The sequence below is a fragment of the Aegilops tauschii genome, chromosome 2, assembly GCF_002575655.3.
Source record: "Aegilops tauschii subsp. strangulata cultivar AL8/78 chromosome 2, Aet v6.0, whole genome shotgun sequence".
Classification (NCBI taxonomy): Eukaryota; Viridiplantae; Streptophyta; class Magnoliopsida; order Poales; family Poaceae; genus Aegilops; species Aegilops tauschii.
The window spans coordinates 554,807,173-554,823,612 of record NC_053036.3 but is presented as its reverse complement, the minus strand read 5'-3'; the positions used below and the strand labels follow the sequence as shown (position 1 = coordinate 554,823,612).

Genomic DNA, 16,440 nt, shown 5'->3' with positions numbered 1-16,440 from the left:
GTTCGGCGAAAGCCACATCCGGAACTCGGACCGACCTGTGAATTCGGGCTTTACCACGCCTTTACCGCATCACGCCGACGCCCTGCATCGACACTCACTTCGGCGCTAGACCACATGATCGACTTCGACTGCGTTACGCGGTCGCTTCGGCAAGCCAATGCCGCTGTCTCAAATTGGCATAAATCGGCTTGCGTGATCACCTTGTTTGTCGTGTCGCCATACCGACGTGTTCGGTTGCCTCGGGGACTTCGGCATCGCTGAAAGAGCTCTACCTCACCGAGTGTTTGGCGCACAGGCCATACTTCTTTTATTACTCACTTTGCATTAATTATTTATTATGCAACAATTTTATTCATCATTATTATTATTATCTCCGGTTTGCACTATTTTTGTGCACAGATAAATGATTCGGCTGGGGCAGTGCTGTCTCCTCGGCTGGATGGGAGGCTTCGTTAATACTTCATTAACCCACACCAGGGGCTTCGGCGTCACTCTGCCAGCCTGCATTGGCCGTGTTATGCCACCACTTTGGATTGCCGAGCTCTTCGCTCCGCCACCTTGGGGCCGGCTTGGGGGATGGAACTTGGTCCCGCATCAAGCTTGGACCGCGTCATCAATGCCGAACACATTAACAAGCCAAGTCGCTTTCAAGCTCAAAAGCTTTCGGTTTTAATTTTTTCTTCGGTTCGACCAAGCATTATACTTCCTTGTCAAAACTTTGTTTGTGACACACAAATTCGAATATCCCGTTCACTTGGGGGCTTCCTTTATGAAGCCTTTCCTTTTGCATATGATTATACTTGTACGACTTCGTTCCTTGTTCGTGTATTACGCCATAATATGCACCATATTGACCTAAGTGTTCCGCAAGCTGGGTTGCCTGGCTCCTGTGCTTACCCCTACGTTCCCGATTGTTCGGCTAGGGAGTAAAGGGAGCACCTCTGCGATTGTCATGACCGGGTGCTCGGGTCCTCTGGTGCTGGATCCTCGCAGTCCCGGTCGGAACACCTCTCATTCCCCATCACCGGTCGGGCAGAGTATGAGTCCCACCAGGAACGGGCGGCCCGCCGTGGGAAGGAGAGGATAAGGGCTGCCGAGGCCCGTATCGCGGCGGAAATGGTGGCGACGAAGGCACCGCGGGCGCCCGCATAGGAGGAAGCCATCCGCGCCCGCATTGTGAAGAAACAGCAGCGGAGGAACACGCGCGTCCTCGCCTGAGAGCAAAATCGGGCGGTCTGTGCCATGGCCAGACTGCCAGCGAAGAAGGAGAAGGAGGACAACGATGGCGAGGACAGCTCCGGCGACAAGCAGGACCGGCGCGATCCGTACTGCGTCTTCGACCGGTACTTCCGCGAGAAGGACGGCAAGGGCACCCGTGGATGAACTCCACCATAGCCAAATATGCCAAATTTTGGTAGTCCGATGGCATGTTTAGTGTAGTGTGATGGAATAGCCGGACGTTGCGTTGCGTGTGCGTCGACGTAGTTGCATGAGTTTGTATGGATTTGAGATATGGTAATTGAGGTTTCCGAATGTGAATTGTATGTTTTGAGGAATGCGCGGTCAGAGCCCGCGGACGCGTCCGCGGACGTTTAAGTGGCCCGAATTGTCAAGTCCGGCTGTAGATGCTCTAACCATGCAACCACAGATTTTGACGAACGAAATTACAAGGTTGTTTGGATGGATAGAATATACAAAACGCAATCTCTACAAATTAGAAAAACCGTCTAACCGAATAAAATCTTGTTTGGCTGTTCCAACTAATCCATGGATATAAAAAACGTGGTTCTCGTAAACCCAGAATTTCAAGGTTATTTTTTTTGAAGGGAGACCAGCAAGGCTGGGCTTTTTCATTATGATAGGCAGGGAGCAATATGTACATAGATCAAGACAGTCCTAAGGATGAAAAAAGAAGAGGAAATTAAAAGGAGAAGAAAAGAAGAGGACAGCACAAGCGAAAAATCTCTCAGCCTGGGTCCCCGAAAGGCGACAGCAGGCAGGATGCACCCCCCAGTCTCCACAATTCCAAGTCTCCTCGGATCTCCCTCATTGTGGTTTCCACCGTTGAGATTTTGTTGCTGAAGATTCTGTTGTTTCGCTCAAGCCATATCCTCCACGACATCAGGATCATCATCGATTTGATGCCCTTCATTTGATCAGCCGTCGTCTTGGAGACGATAGCAATCCACATCTCTTTTGAGCTTTCAGGGTTTTGCCAGCCAATGGGATCGAGTGATCTGCATCCAGACCAGTCCGCAGCCTTTTGCCAGATCATCCTTGCATGCGGGCATTCCCATAGAATGTGTAGCGAGGTCTCCAAGTTTCGCAGACATAGAGGGCAAAAATAATTGTTTGGCCACCCTCGACGCTGTAGACGATGAGCGCACCATAGCCTATCCAACATGAGCAGCCAAATGAAAAACTTGCAGCGGGGGGGGGGGGGGGGGGGGGGAGCCCATGCCCGCCAGAACATGTCTTTGAAAGGAGAGGCCACCCTGCCAGCAAACTGCAGCTTGTAAGCTGCCGCAACAGAGTAGGTTCCAGATGTAGTTGTTTTCCAGGTGATCGAATCTACACCACCGGTGATGAGGCTTGCCTCTGCATTCCGGACTAATCTCCAGAGGCAGCGGAATTGCTCTAGGAAAGCATTTGTGAATGGTGGTCTTCTTATGTCTTGGATCCATCTGTGTCCGTGCAGCGCCTCCCTGACAGATCGATTCTTTACTCTTGATCGCTTGTACAGCGCCGGGGCTATTTCACGCAAAGGGAGCGGCCCCATCCATATTGATTCCTAGAAAAGAGCAGTTTTGCCGTCGCCAATCCTGACAGTTGTGGCAGCGGCAAAAAGGGCTCGGTCCCGCTCATCGCATGGGATGGCCGAGCCAACCCAAGGCCTGTTTGGTTCTGCCCAAGACAACCACAGCCAACGTAGACGAAGCGCTCTGGCGAACTTCTGAAGATCATGGATCCCAAGGCCGCCCAGACTGGAGAGCACACTTGGCGCCAACTGACCTTGCTCTTGCCACCCGTAAGGTTTTCTTCTTGCGCCCAGAGGAACTTTCTACAGATTTTATCTATGTCCTTGAGGAAGCTGGTGGAAAAACGAGAATTAGTAGTTTTTCTATAAACGCGTTTTGTAAATACTGGATCCCAACGGACTCGTGCCATCCCACTCTTTTCTGGCAGCCCGCTCCATCCTCATCTCACGGGAGAGATAAATATCCAAACAAGAAACAAGAGAAGCCAGCGTTAACTTTTCTTACTCCAAACGTGATTGCTCATAAACTGATTAGTCATAAACAAACTAGTAAAACTGATTTTACAGAAAATCGGCTAAAAACCTGTTTTCTATAAGCTCATGACTAATCATCGCTATCCAAACAACCACTACAAGTTTTGGAGTAGAGTTATAGTCAAATTTTAGGGATGGGTCAGAGTTATTATTAATTTTTTTTTGAAAGAAGGGATGGGTCAGAGTTGCTATTAGTCTGGAGCGTCGCGGAGGAGTGCGAGTCCGACCGCACCGCGACCGAAACAGATCCAGCTCTCGCTGCTCCTCGTCTCCGTCTTCTTGGCCGGGAAGAAAGGAAGGGAAAGGAAGCGGCGGAGACCAGGCGATGGCGGCGCCGCTGGAGTTCCTGGAGGCGCAGGGCTCGACCCGGCCGGAGCTGGCGGAGTGGTACGCCGCCCTCGCCGACCTCTACCAGCGGAAGCTCTGGCACCAACTCACCCTCAAGCTCGACCAGTTCCTCGCCCTCGCCGTCGTCCAGGTCCGGTTGACTCGATCCGCCCCGCCCTATCCCCTCCCCACGTAGTTACTATCATGTAGCGCGGTTTGATCTGCTTTTAGGGTTGAAGGAGACGCCCTTTAGGCTCCCTGTTAGGCGAGGCGCCCCTGATCTCCCGGGGAAATATTGCCGCCCTGATTGGGAGTACCTAGTTGTTGGAAGTTGATACCAGTGGGGCTAGCTCCCTTTGGCCGAAGGTAGCTGATAAACTGGCTGATGCCAAGTTGCCAACACTCTCCCTTTAGGGTGTCTTGCGCAAAACTGCCTGGCTTGCTTCAGTTCAGAGCAGCATCTTAATTCACCCTGTTGATTTGTTAATTATATACGTCACCACCTGTACTTCGTCATGTTCTGTGACCTGTGATTCACGGATCGTCTGGTGAAGATATTGAGCGTTTTACTCATGTATTACAAATGTCACGAGCCGTATACTGAAGAGATGTCCCAGTACCTGCATGTTTTTGGTTCAGTTCAGTAGCGCAAAAATCTGAAGAAGTATAATCATAATATTTTTGTTGTCTACTATAGCAATATGCCACAGATGTACATGTACCATATTTTCTGTTCTGAAAGTTTCATCATGATTCCTGAAACCCTGAAATACTTGCATTGCATTTGGTTGCTTTCTCGAGATATTGCTTTCCATGTCACGGGGCTTATCACCACTGTGTGGTCTTTTCTTTTTGTACAGGCGGGTGATGCTCTGATTCAGCTGTATACTCATTTCATCTCTGATTTCGAGAGCAAGATCAATCTTCTTAAATTTGCTCACTTCGCGGTAGTAGTTTCACGCCAGTATTCAGATAAAGATGCTGGTATAAGCTATCTCGAAGGCGTAATTTCGAAGCTGCATGATACCAAGGAATCACGGGTTGAAGAGCCCATTCTGTATGTGAAGATGCAGATTGCAAGTTTTCTTCTTGAGAAAGGGAATCAAAAGGAGTGTAAGAAACTGGTAGACGAGGGGAAAACCACTTTGGATAGCATGGACGATGTTGATCCTTCAGTACATTCGACCTATTATTGGTTATGTTCTCAGTACCATAAAGTGTGTCAAGACTATTCTGAATTCTATAAAAATGCTCTTCTCTATCTTGCATACACAACAGTGGAGTCACTTTCAGAACCATTCAAACAGGTATTGTTTGCTTACCTGCTCTTTCGGCATGAAAAATTGGATTTGATGGTTGCTGTTTCTGATTCCAATAATTGCCTGCAGAACCTGGCATTTGACCTCTCACTTGCAGCTTTATTGGGTGACAACATATACAACTTCGGGGAGTTGCTTGCCCATCCAATTGTATGTCCTTATACTTATAATTTATATGTGCCTTTCATCTTTGTTGTCTGGTTACACTTTACTACTTACTCCCTCCGTTCCATAATTCTTGTCGTGGTTTTAGCTCAAATCTGAACTATCTTGTCGTGGTTTTAGCTCAAATCTGAACTAAAACCAAGACAAGAATTATGGCATGGAGGGAGTACGTGATACCCATGGCTACCCCTGTAAAGAGCTAACTGTAGGCTTAGTGATGCTTGAATTGTTGAGTGACACATTCTTGTATAAATATTATAGATTGCCCATTCTGCTTGCAAGCATGTATACTTAATTCATATTTGAACAAAAAGGAGGATGAACAGTTACATTTAGCTCCCGATCAGACTAGCAGGTCATAAAGAAGTATGTATTTTTAGTTTATTGTAACGAAACCATGTTTATTTTGCCTTTTTGGTTATCTCAAGGGAGTGTTGGTTCCATGTTTCTATCCATGTTCCTATTTTATGTCATTGTGTGAGCTTACATTCAACTGAGCTGGTCATTCTTGATGGTTATTTTCTTATCTTTGCTATATTTTGCCTTTGACAAGGGCAATTTTTGCCATTAGAATAGAGCTATTGATTTTAAAGCTGGGAATTAAGGGGCATTCTGTTGAAATATCAGGAATTCAGTGTTGAAACAAAGTCGTGATTATATTTACTTTGTGTGGTTCAATTTCTTCATTGAAAATTTGAAGCTGGTGGTGACATTACAATTGGTGGTGTTAGCTGTGAAATATTTGGCTGAATTAGTGTCAGGCTGTTTTTCAGCTGTAGTGCCTTCTTTGTGATTTTGGATTACCGAAATCTGCATGATTTTGCTGACCAGCATGCACCTCTAATTCCTCTTGCGGTTACTATGTAGATCCATAGCCTTGTGGGAACACCGGTGGAGTGGATTTATCATATCTTGCAAGCGTTCAACTCTGGCAATCTAGCGTCCTACCAGGAACTCTGCAAAGTTCACGCCGCCGCTTTGAGTGCGCAGCCCGCTTTGGTACAGAAGGAGAGGGAACTTCTTGAAAAGATCAATATCCTTTGCTTGATGGAAATCATTTTCAGGTAATTCATGTGTGGTACAATTCAAGCTAAGATGCTCATCGATGTTACCCCTCTGTTACTATTCAGAGCTAAGCTTTATTCCCTAACCGTTTTTATCCATTGCAGTCGAGCATCTCAAGACCGTACAATCCCGTTGAGCACTATAGCTGAACAGACCAGGCTCTCAGTTGAAGATGTGGAGTATCTACTAATGAAGAGCCTCTCTGTAAGTCTAAAGCCCCTTTCTCGTCGCTGTAAAGTAGTTCCAACCCTTGTTCTAATGACACTTATTTGCTTATAAGTGGAATGATGACACCGTTACCTTTACAATTGTAGGCTCATCTTATCGAAGGCATTATTGATGGGGTTGATGGGACTGTCCATGTTTCATGGGCGCAACCGAGGGTCCTTGGGATCGACCAAGTGAAATCCCTGCGTGACCGGCTTGATACCTGGGTCGGGAAGGTGCACACTACTTTGTTATCTGTCGAAGCCGAGACACCCGACCTGGTAGCTTCGTGATGTTCTTTTGGTCCCCTGTCGAACGATGGCTGTGACCTTACACAAAGTGAACAGATGGATTTGAAATTTGTATTGATTCTTAGGCTGCAATCTCGCAAAACCTAGAAAGATTTGTTTGTAAACATGATGATCAGTCTTGTTTTGTTTTGACGTGGAACTCACTGTATGCGCAGTGGCTCTTTCCTGACACACCAAATGAAGTGAAATCTGGTTCTTGTTTGCGTACAAACCCTCTCGATAGCCTATCATCTAATATAGCAGTCTAAGAGCATCTACAACCGGAGCCCTCAAATTTGCCTCAAACGCTGGGTGTCCTGCCCCGTCACTGAGCCCTCAAACTGCACTGAACCTTGCGCTCTAGGTGTCCGACGAAATGTCCGAGACGGTTTTTTATTCTTTTGGTCTTTACTTGTAGGTCACCGATGGATTCGTTGCGGAATGATGGCTATGGAAACAACGACCTTGATGAATTCATATTCAACGAGTTCATCGCCTCATCGGATTCGGACCATAGAGATGCTGAAATGATGATGATGATGATGAGCATCCGAGAGGAGATGGAGAAGGCAGAGGAGCACGTCCTAAACTTCAAGGGCTCCATGAGGGGGCGGAGAGTTATTTCCCATGATAGGTTTTCTAGTGCACGGTTTCTATACACGGACTACTTCATGACGGACCCAACATATCTTGAAGTTTTTTTTTTCGATGTCGCTTCTGAATGAGCAGAAATTTGTTCCTGCATGTAGTGAATGCCATGGAGAGGGATGATGATAACTTCAAGCTGAGGACATATTGTTGCGGACAACTTTCTTTCTTTCCTCCACATAAATGCACGACTTCTCTTAGGATACTTATGGAAAGGCCGCAGATGCGACTGATATTGAAATTCAAATGGGAGAGAGCACGGTCCTGGAGACCACGGTGCAATTTGCATGCATTATGGTGAAGGTGTTTGGAGCAGAGTACCTGAGAGAGCCAGCTATGGAGGACACCGAAAAATTGTTGGCAATTGAAGCATCAAGAGGATTCCTTGGTATGTTGGGTACGATTGATTGCATGCACTGGCAATGGAAGAACTACTCAAAAGGTTTGCGTGGGCAATACCAAGGTCACGTCAAAAGCCACCATCATACTTGAAGAAGTGCCATCGAAGGACTTGTGGATTTGGCATGCTTTCTTTGGCACGTCAGGTTCTTGACATCAATGTGCTCCAACGATCTCCTTTATTCAAGAGACTTTGTGATGGGGAAGCTCCATCATGCAACTACCTTCAACGGGCACAAGTACAGCATGGGGTACTGCCTTGCTGATGCTATCTATCCTCAGTGGATGGCGTTTGTCAAGATCATATCCGATCCACACGGAAACAAACAAAGCCACTTTGCAACATGTCAAGAGGCAGCTAGAAAGGATGTGGAAAGGGCATTTGAAGTTCTCCAAGCTCGTTAGGGTATTGTTCATGAAGTTGCAATGACGTGGGAAGCAAAGACACTTTGACAACTCATGACATATTATGTGATCTTGCACAACATGATTGTCAAGATGAGGGTGAAGGGGCAGCCCGCACACATGATTTCAACAAGCCCGATGTTCGGGTTCGTCTCCCGGAACAAGAGGCAGAGCATGCCAACTTGCTGGAGATGAATGCACACCCACAAGATCAACAGGTGCATATACAACTTCTGAATGATCTTGTAGAGTATATGTGGGTCCATGCTGGCAGTGAATTTTGCATTTAACTTATCAATTATGCACTAGGAACAATATTCCAGTTTAAACTATGTTTGAATTATGTATTCTTAAGTATGAATAATTTTTATTTATGTGCACTGAACTATGTTTGGCCAAAATAATGAACGTGCATGTGTTTAAATGTATTTGATGCTTTCAAAGTAGGGATTATGATTGCAAAATGCATTATTTGGTGTCCGGTCACTGTCCGCGCAAACGTCTAGACACGTCCGCAGACTGGATTAGGCAATTCCGGTTGTAAATGCTCTAACACATGTAAACAAGTACCATAACAAAAAATCACCAAGACCGCAGCACTGGTCGGGACCTTTTTTTAACATAGTACAATTATAGACGCTCATACGTAAACACATACACTTATCCCTATAAACGGACGCACACATAACCTAGCCCTGAGCACCTTCGAGAGACTGAGTCAACACATTATCTTAAGATTGACGAAGTCACCACAGACACCTTCATAGTCGACGGGAACGTCTCCTCTCACTGAACGCACATCACCGAAAGACCTGAAATAAATCTGGAAAAATGCAAACACCAATGTCTGGGACTTGAGCTCTGGTGGGTTAAGGATATCACTATGCTCTTAACCATCCAACTATAGGTTGGTTCGCTCACTGCCTAGAACATGCAGACACATGGAGGAATGCAGCAAAAAACAACGAGACTCCAACCCGCAGAACACAACATCGGTGCACCGCAACACGACCAAAAGCCGGGAAACATCAACGTCGTCGACCTTGCACAACTGCAGCTCCTCCTCGAACACGTCGAGCTCCCGGTCGTAGCACCGCCTCGCCGCGGCGCCGACGACCGTACTTCTTCCATTGACGCTCCTACAGGGGCACGAGGTGTAGCATGGCATAGGCGTACGTGTAGCCGCCCGCCGCCGCACCGTCGAGGTCGCGTTGGCCCTAGCCCAGTATGAGTCGGGCCACAGGTCGATGACGGCTCGGGGTCTGCAGGACGTGCCTTGCGGATGCGCCGTCGCCGCCTGGGAGCAGAGGAGTATCGGAAGGAGGACGGCGAGGGTGAGCGGCCAAGGGCGGGGCATGGAGGCGGGGAGGAGATGGCTTAGGCATATGTTTTTTACGGAAACACTGACGCTTACACGTGTGGGCGTTACCCAACTCGCCCACACGTCTCGATCATCGTCCAATGCCTTTTGCACGAATCTTGGCATGAAAAAACTGATTTTGTGTGCCACGTAGGACAAGTCGTGTGTGCGGCGTGTAAGGGAGTTCGTCCGCATGCCGGTTTTCTCTCCGAGGTCAACGGTTGCCAGTCGGGGGCGTGCGCTGGAACTGCCGTCGCGCACGCACGCCACGCCCGACTGCGGTTGCCGTCTCCCACGTCTCGCCACTTCGCCCCCCATCTCGCGGTTCATTTACTCCCCTCCCCATTCATTACTCCCCAAACCCACTATCCAAACTAGTTGCATTCGATTGAGGAGAAACCGAGAGGAGAAGCGGCGGCGGTAGAAGAGTCGACCACATTCGCGGCCGTTGGCGGGGCTCGCCGGACCAGAACGTCATCACCGGAGAGCCGCAGATTGAAGGTAATGCTCCACCCCACGCTCACATTCCTGCCTGCGATTTCCGCCCCTCCCTCTTGTGGTCAATTTCCGCTCGAGTTTTCTCGAGATTCCGGCGGATTCGCGGTGCTCCGGCGTCCCCGTCGGAGGTGGAGTCCCGTGCTTGCCCTTTAGGGTGGCATCGCGCAGTTTCGTCACCGCCACGGTGGCAGTAATGCCGGTGTGGCTCGGCCTGTCTGCAACCACATCCGGGTTTGCCGCCTCGAAATGCTACGGCCATCAGTGTAGGGAGTTTTTTGTTGTTAAATTTTAGGGTATGATAGTTGCGAATGAACCCTAGATCTAGTTAGGTGCATTTCAAAGTGTAGGATAATGGCAGCTGATTTTCAACAACTTTTTCACTGATGGCAACTGATTTCCTGATCAACCGTGTCAGTTGCCACAACTATGCTTTCCATGTGGCAACTAATTTTGTGAACACACTATGGTTGTTGCCATGTCATAGGCAGGATAATGGCAAGTCACTGTACTATAGTTGACTGTATTACATGGCAACTCATTTTTTATATGAGGCCAGGGTGTGAATTGCCACATTACATGTTGTGTAGTGGAAGTTGTCTGCCCTTTTTTGAAGTGCCTTGCATTAACATGCAACTTGAACCTAGTACATTGCTTGTGAATACATGGCAACTCATTTTTATATGAGGCCAGGGTGTGAGTTGCCACATTATATGTTTGTGCAGTGGAAGATGTCTGCCTTTTTTTGGAGTGCCTTGTGCTAACATGGCAACCTGAACATTTTTAAAGTGAACATTTTTAAAGTGCCTTACGATCTGTAGGGGGGGGGGGGTGGGTGGGTGAGTGTTCCTATGATCTGCCTCATTTTTCCACTTTCAATTGAGCCAATATGGCAAGTAGATTCTGCTAGCTGGCAACTGCTTCCTTCAGAAGCTCATACACGTCCAGTTGCCATGCTTCTGCAATTGCTTTTCCACTTTGATTTATTTTTCTACCTTTTTGTGCATGTTCAGTACATGGCAATTACTGCCCTCTTCAGATGCTTAAACTTTGGGGCAACCATTAGAGTTTTCATTTTTTGTTCATCGAAGATATCAAGTGAATATTTACTTTATGCGTTTCTTTCTGTATCTCCCGGCTGTGTTTTCATTTCAACCTAACGTGTGTTTTGTTCTTACCTTAGCACAATGGCTCGCGGCGACCATCAAGATGATGATGATGACTTCATGGAGTTACCGCAACAGAATCGCGCAACTGGTCGGACAAAAGATGGTGAAGAGGTCACTTTCCACCCCCATATGTTTTAATGTCACATTGAGTTTGCAATCTTCCGTTAGAAACTAAATTTTCATGACATTGAAACATGGCAACAAATGATCCTTTTTCTGTTATGCAGAAGAAGAAACGTTATCGCAATAGGGCTTCGCAAGAACGTCTGACTATATTGAACGAGGGATTTACTGACGAGCAGAAGCACTGGTGCGTGTCGGTCCTAAACAAACGGGTTTTTACCCCTTTCCGCGACGGCATTTGGAACCGTCGTCAAGTGAGTGTGTGCGATAGGGTGTCCTTCCCACACGACCCAGAAATCGTCGGGGATAGGCCCTCCTGGGACCCAGGCTGGGGCCGTGTGCGATCGGGCGAAGCATCGAAACCCAATCATTTCTGTAGGTATGTACATCCCACACGGTGAATCCCAGAAATCATTTCTGTAGGTATGTACATCCCACACGGTAATCCAAGAAAATCATTTTCGTAGGTATGTACATCCCACACGGTGAATCCCAGAAAAACATTTCCGTTCGTATGTATATCACACACTCTCAATCCAAGGAATACGTTTCCGTTCTTATGTACATCCCACACAGTCAATCCAGGGAAAACGTTTCCATTCGGACGTAAATCCCACACAGTTTTATGTGTAGGCTCGTGTGTGAAAGGTGTAACTATCACACACGGTCTTCCTTGGTTAACTGTTTGCTTTTATCAACTATATCACACACCATTTGATGAAGAAAACTATTTGGCATTGGGCTACCCATCACAACCGCTTTTACCGCTAGAACCATTTGCAAAGGTCCATGACACATTTAGCAGGTTTATTAGTTTACAATTAATAATTCCAGTATTACGCAAATTCATATTTCATATCGAACAGTTGTTTGGCAATTTCATATCAAGCACATAAATATATTATAACATCACAGTACGGTAGCTACATGAAAGCAACACAGTACAACACATAGCTAGTTCAACTTCATAAGAATAATATATTCATTCCCCTAATCGAGATCATCAAGGCTCGTCTTATCCACCTCTGCTTTCAGTTCAGTAAGAACCCGTTTTGCACGGGCCAACTGGGAAAGTGCCTCCTCCTTCGCCAACACCATCTTAGCAAAGTCTTTAAAAAAAATCTGAGCTCATTCTCCATCTTCAACTTTTTATCCCGCATCTTGAAATATGCTTCAGCGTTGACAAGACTTTCTCTAAGCCTAGCTGTGTTCACTTCCTCATACATGCTCCAGAGCTTCGTAGGCACATCTTCAAAGACTGTGGCCACTCTTGATCAACCCACTCCAAGTAAGAACACTTCCGTTCATCCTATAATATTTAAAACTAGATCAGTAACAATTGTAGGGGAAATGGGTTTATAGCAACATAGAAAATCATCAATGCTTATTTTGAAAAACTGAAGAAACATGTTAATTATGACATATCTTCTCAAAAAGATCAATGTGCAAATGAAATAATTGGTACTGAGACAACAACCAAATTCTGGGACATCAGGAGCTATAATTAACTACAACGACGCTACAAGTTCTTATTCATGTACAATAAATAACAAATTGAACATTTTATGAGGAAGGTAAATATAACTGCAACAACATAGCGACAATGTTTGGATGACAGCAAATTGATACTAACATATGTGTACATGCACAAATTTAGTAACATAGAACTAATAACACTAAGGCCGTCCACTATGTATGTCAAAACTGGTGTAAAGACAACTGTTGCTACATCTCGCACCGGTGCCCTGAACTGGTGAGCCGATGCAGCGAAAAAAAATCAGGAACCCGGACTGCGGAGCACGTAGTTGCTCCGATGCCCAGTTCCTTCGTGCCATAAAGATTTAGTATTTTACTGCTTGGCTGCTCGGATGTGTGGACCAAAGTTGGCTGCACAAACTGCTGAAGCGGTGCCAAATAATTTTCTAATGGCACCGCTAATGAGATGGCAACAATTTAAGATACTAGGTACAAACTGTGACACTGTCTTAGGATGCGTTTGGTTGAAGGTGTGGTATGAATGGGTTGGTGATACGTCTCCAACGTATCTATAATTTTTTATTGTTCCATGCTATTATATATATATATTCTGTTTTGGATGTTTAATAGGCTTTATTATACAATTTTATATTATTTTTGGGACTAACCTATTAACCAGAGGCCTAGCCCAAATTGCTGTTTTTTTTTGCCTATTTCAGTGTTTCGAAGGAAAAGGATATCAAATGAAGTCCAAACGGAATGAAACCTTCGGGAACGTAATTTTCGGAATAAACGTGATCCACAGGACTTGGAGTGGACGTCAAGCAATCAACGAGGAAGCCACGAGGCAGGGAGGCGCGCTTGCCCCCCTGGGCGCGCCCCCACCCTCGTGGGCCCCTCGTAGCTCTCCTGACAGACCTCTTTCGCCTATATATACTCATATACCCTGGAAACATCATATAAGGAGCCAAAACCCTATTTCCACCGCCGCAACCTTCTGTACCCGTGAGATCCCATCTTGGGGCCTTTTCCGGCGCTCCGCCGGAGGGGGCATTGATCACGGAGGGCTTCTACATCAACACCATAGCCTCTCCGATGATGTGTGAGTAGTTTACCTCAGACCTTCGGGTCCATAGTTATTAGCTAGATGGCTTCTTCTCTCTCTTTGGATCTCAATACAAAGTTCTCCTCGATTCTCTTGGAGATCTATTTGATGTAATTCTTCTTTTGCGGTGTGTTTGTCAAGATCCGATGAATTGTGGATTTATGATCAAGATTATCTATGAACAATATTTTAATCTCCTTTGAATTCTTTTATGTATGATTGGTTATCTTTGCAAGTCTCTTCGAATTATCAGTTTGGTTTGGCCTACTAGATTGATCTTTCTTGCAATGGGAGAAGTGCTTAGCTTTGGGTTCAATCTTGCGGTGCTCGATCCCAGTGACAGTAGGGGAAACGACACGTATTGTATTGTTGCCATCGAGGATAAAAAGATGGGGTTTATATCATATTGCATGAGTTTATCCCTCTACATCATGTCATCTTACTTAAAGCGTTACTCCGTTCTTATGAACTTAATACTCTAGATGCATGCTGGATAGCGGTCGATGTGTGGAGTAATAGTAGTAGATGTAGGCAGGAGTCGGTCTACTTGTCACAGACGTGATGCCTATATACATGATCATACCTAGATATTCTCATAACTATGCTCAATTCTATCAATTGCTCGACAGTAATTTGTTCACCCACCGTAATACTTATGCTCTTGAGAGAAGCCACTAGTGAAACCTATGGCCCCCGGGTCTATTCACCATCAGATAATTTTACATCTAGTTTACTTTGCGTTCTTTACTTTTAGTCTTTATCATAAAAATACCAAAAATATTATCTTATCATCTCTATCAGATCTTACTTTTGCATGTGGCCGTGAAGGGATTGACAACCCCTTTATCGCGTTGGTTGCAAGGTTCTTATTTGTTTGTGTAGGTTCGTGGGACTTGAGCGTGGTCTCCTACTGGATTGATACCTTGGTTGTCAAAAACTGAGGGAAATACTTACGCTACTTTACTGCATCACCCTTTCCTCTTCAAGGGAAAACCAACGCAGTGCTCAAGAGGTAGCAAGAAGGTTTTCTGGCGCCGTTTCCGGGGAGTCTACGCACAATTCAAGATATACCAAGTACCCATCACAAACTCTTATCCCTCGCATTACATTATTTGCCATTTGCCTCTTATTTTTCTCTCCCCCACTTCACCCTTGCCGTTTTATTCGCCCTCTCTTTCCGCTCGCCTTTCTTCCGCCATGTCTGAATCAAAAAGGGTTAGGGGTTCTCTCCAGGGTTTTAATGCCTTGGATAATCCCTCTATCCTCTCTAAGCTCATAAACCTACCGGGGTCATCAATGAGAGTCAGAATAATTTTGATGAAGATGATCCCGGAATATTTCGTTATTTACTTGATGAGTCTTTGAAAGATGCTTGTGATAGGTTACTAAGAATCCGGGCCAGCTATGTGCCCCAATACCAAATCGAAATATACTTAAAAAGCTTTTATGTTGCCTTACCTTCGTCGTTTAAGCATGTCTTAGACTCTATTTTTGAAGGTTTTCTTGAAGGGGATGCCGTAGATACCTATGAAAAGATGAAAACAATATTTGGGCACCCCATGAATGAGAAGGTCGAATCTACCTCTCTTTTGCTTTCCTATCAAAACGAAACTATCAAAGAGATGAAGGCTAGTTTAGATGCAAACTTTCGTAATGTGCTTAATATTCTACCATTAATGGCCATGTGCTCTTTCAGAATAGAAAGATTAATGCTATAGAAAATAAGTTTTCCCTTTTCTTCCCGAAAGCCAAAGATGATAATACCTAGATCTGTCCTTGCTTTTACGCCTAGCTAGGGGCGTTAAACGATAGCGCTTGTTGGGAGGCAACCCAATTTTATTTTAGTTTTTTGCTTTTTGCTCCTGTTTAGGAATAAATCTTTGATCTAGTCTCTGGTTAGATTTTTTTGTGTGTTTTAATTAGTGTTTGTGCCAAGTAGAACCAATAGGACATTCTTGGATGATAGTTATTTGATCTTGCTGAAAAAGACAGAAACTTTGCGCTCACGAACATAATTGTTTAAACTCACCAGAACGTGATAAATTACCGATTCTTTTTGCAGTAGATCAGTACGCAAATTGTCCAGGTTGTCCTAGTTTTTCAGGATTTTTGGAGTTCCAGAAGTTTTTGAACAAATCTGATTACTACAGACTGTTCTGTTTTTGACAGATTCTGTTTTTCGTGTGTTGATTGCTTATTTTGATGAGCCTATAGTTAGTAAAAGAGTTTATAAACCATAGAGAAGTTGGAATACAGTAGGTTTAACACCAATATAAATAAAGAATGAGTTCAATACAGTACCTTGAAGTGGTGTTTTGTTTTCTTTCGCTAACGGAGCTCATGAGATTTCCTGTTGAGTTTTGTGTTGTGAAGTTTTCAAGTTTTGGGCAAGGATTTGATGGATTATGGAACAAGGATTGGCAAAAGCCTAAGCTTGGGGATGCCCGAGGCACCCCAAGGTAAAATTCAAGGACAACCAAAAGCCTAAGCTTGGGGATGCCCCGGAAGGCATCCCCTCTTTCGTCTTCGTCCATCGGTAACTTTACTTGATGCTATATTTTTATTCACCACATGATATGCATTTTGCTTGTAGCG

General features: G+C 45.4%; 1 protein-coding gene across 1 annotated transcript; it reads left to right on the top strand.

The window, feature by feature from the left end:
* The first annotated feature begins 3,471 nt into the window (after positions 1–3,471).
* Positions 3,472–6,897, top strand: LOC109782084 (26S proteasome non-ATPase regulatory subunit 13 homolog B). The gene is made up of 6 exons (XM_020340668.4): positions 3,472–3,770; positions 4,480–4,926; positions 5,008–5,088; positions 5,971–6,167; positions 6,273–6,372; positions 6,483–6,897. The coding sequence occupies exons 1-6, from the start codon at positions 3,618–3,620 to the stop codon at positions 6,666–6,668; spliced, it is 1,164 nt and encodes a 387-aa protein (XP_020196257.1). The 5' UTR covers positions 3,472–3,617; the 3' UTR covers positions 6,669–6,897.
* The last annotated feature ends 9,543 nt before the right edge of the window (positions 6,898–16,440 follow it).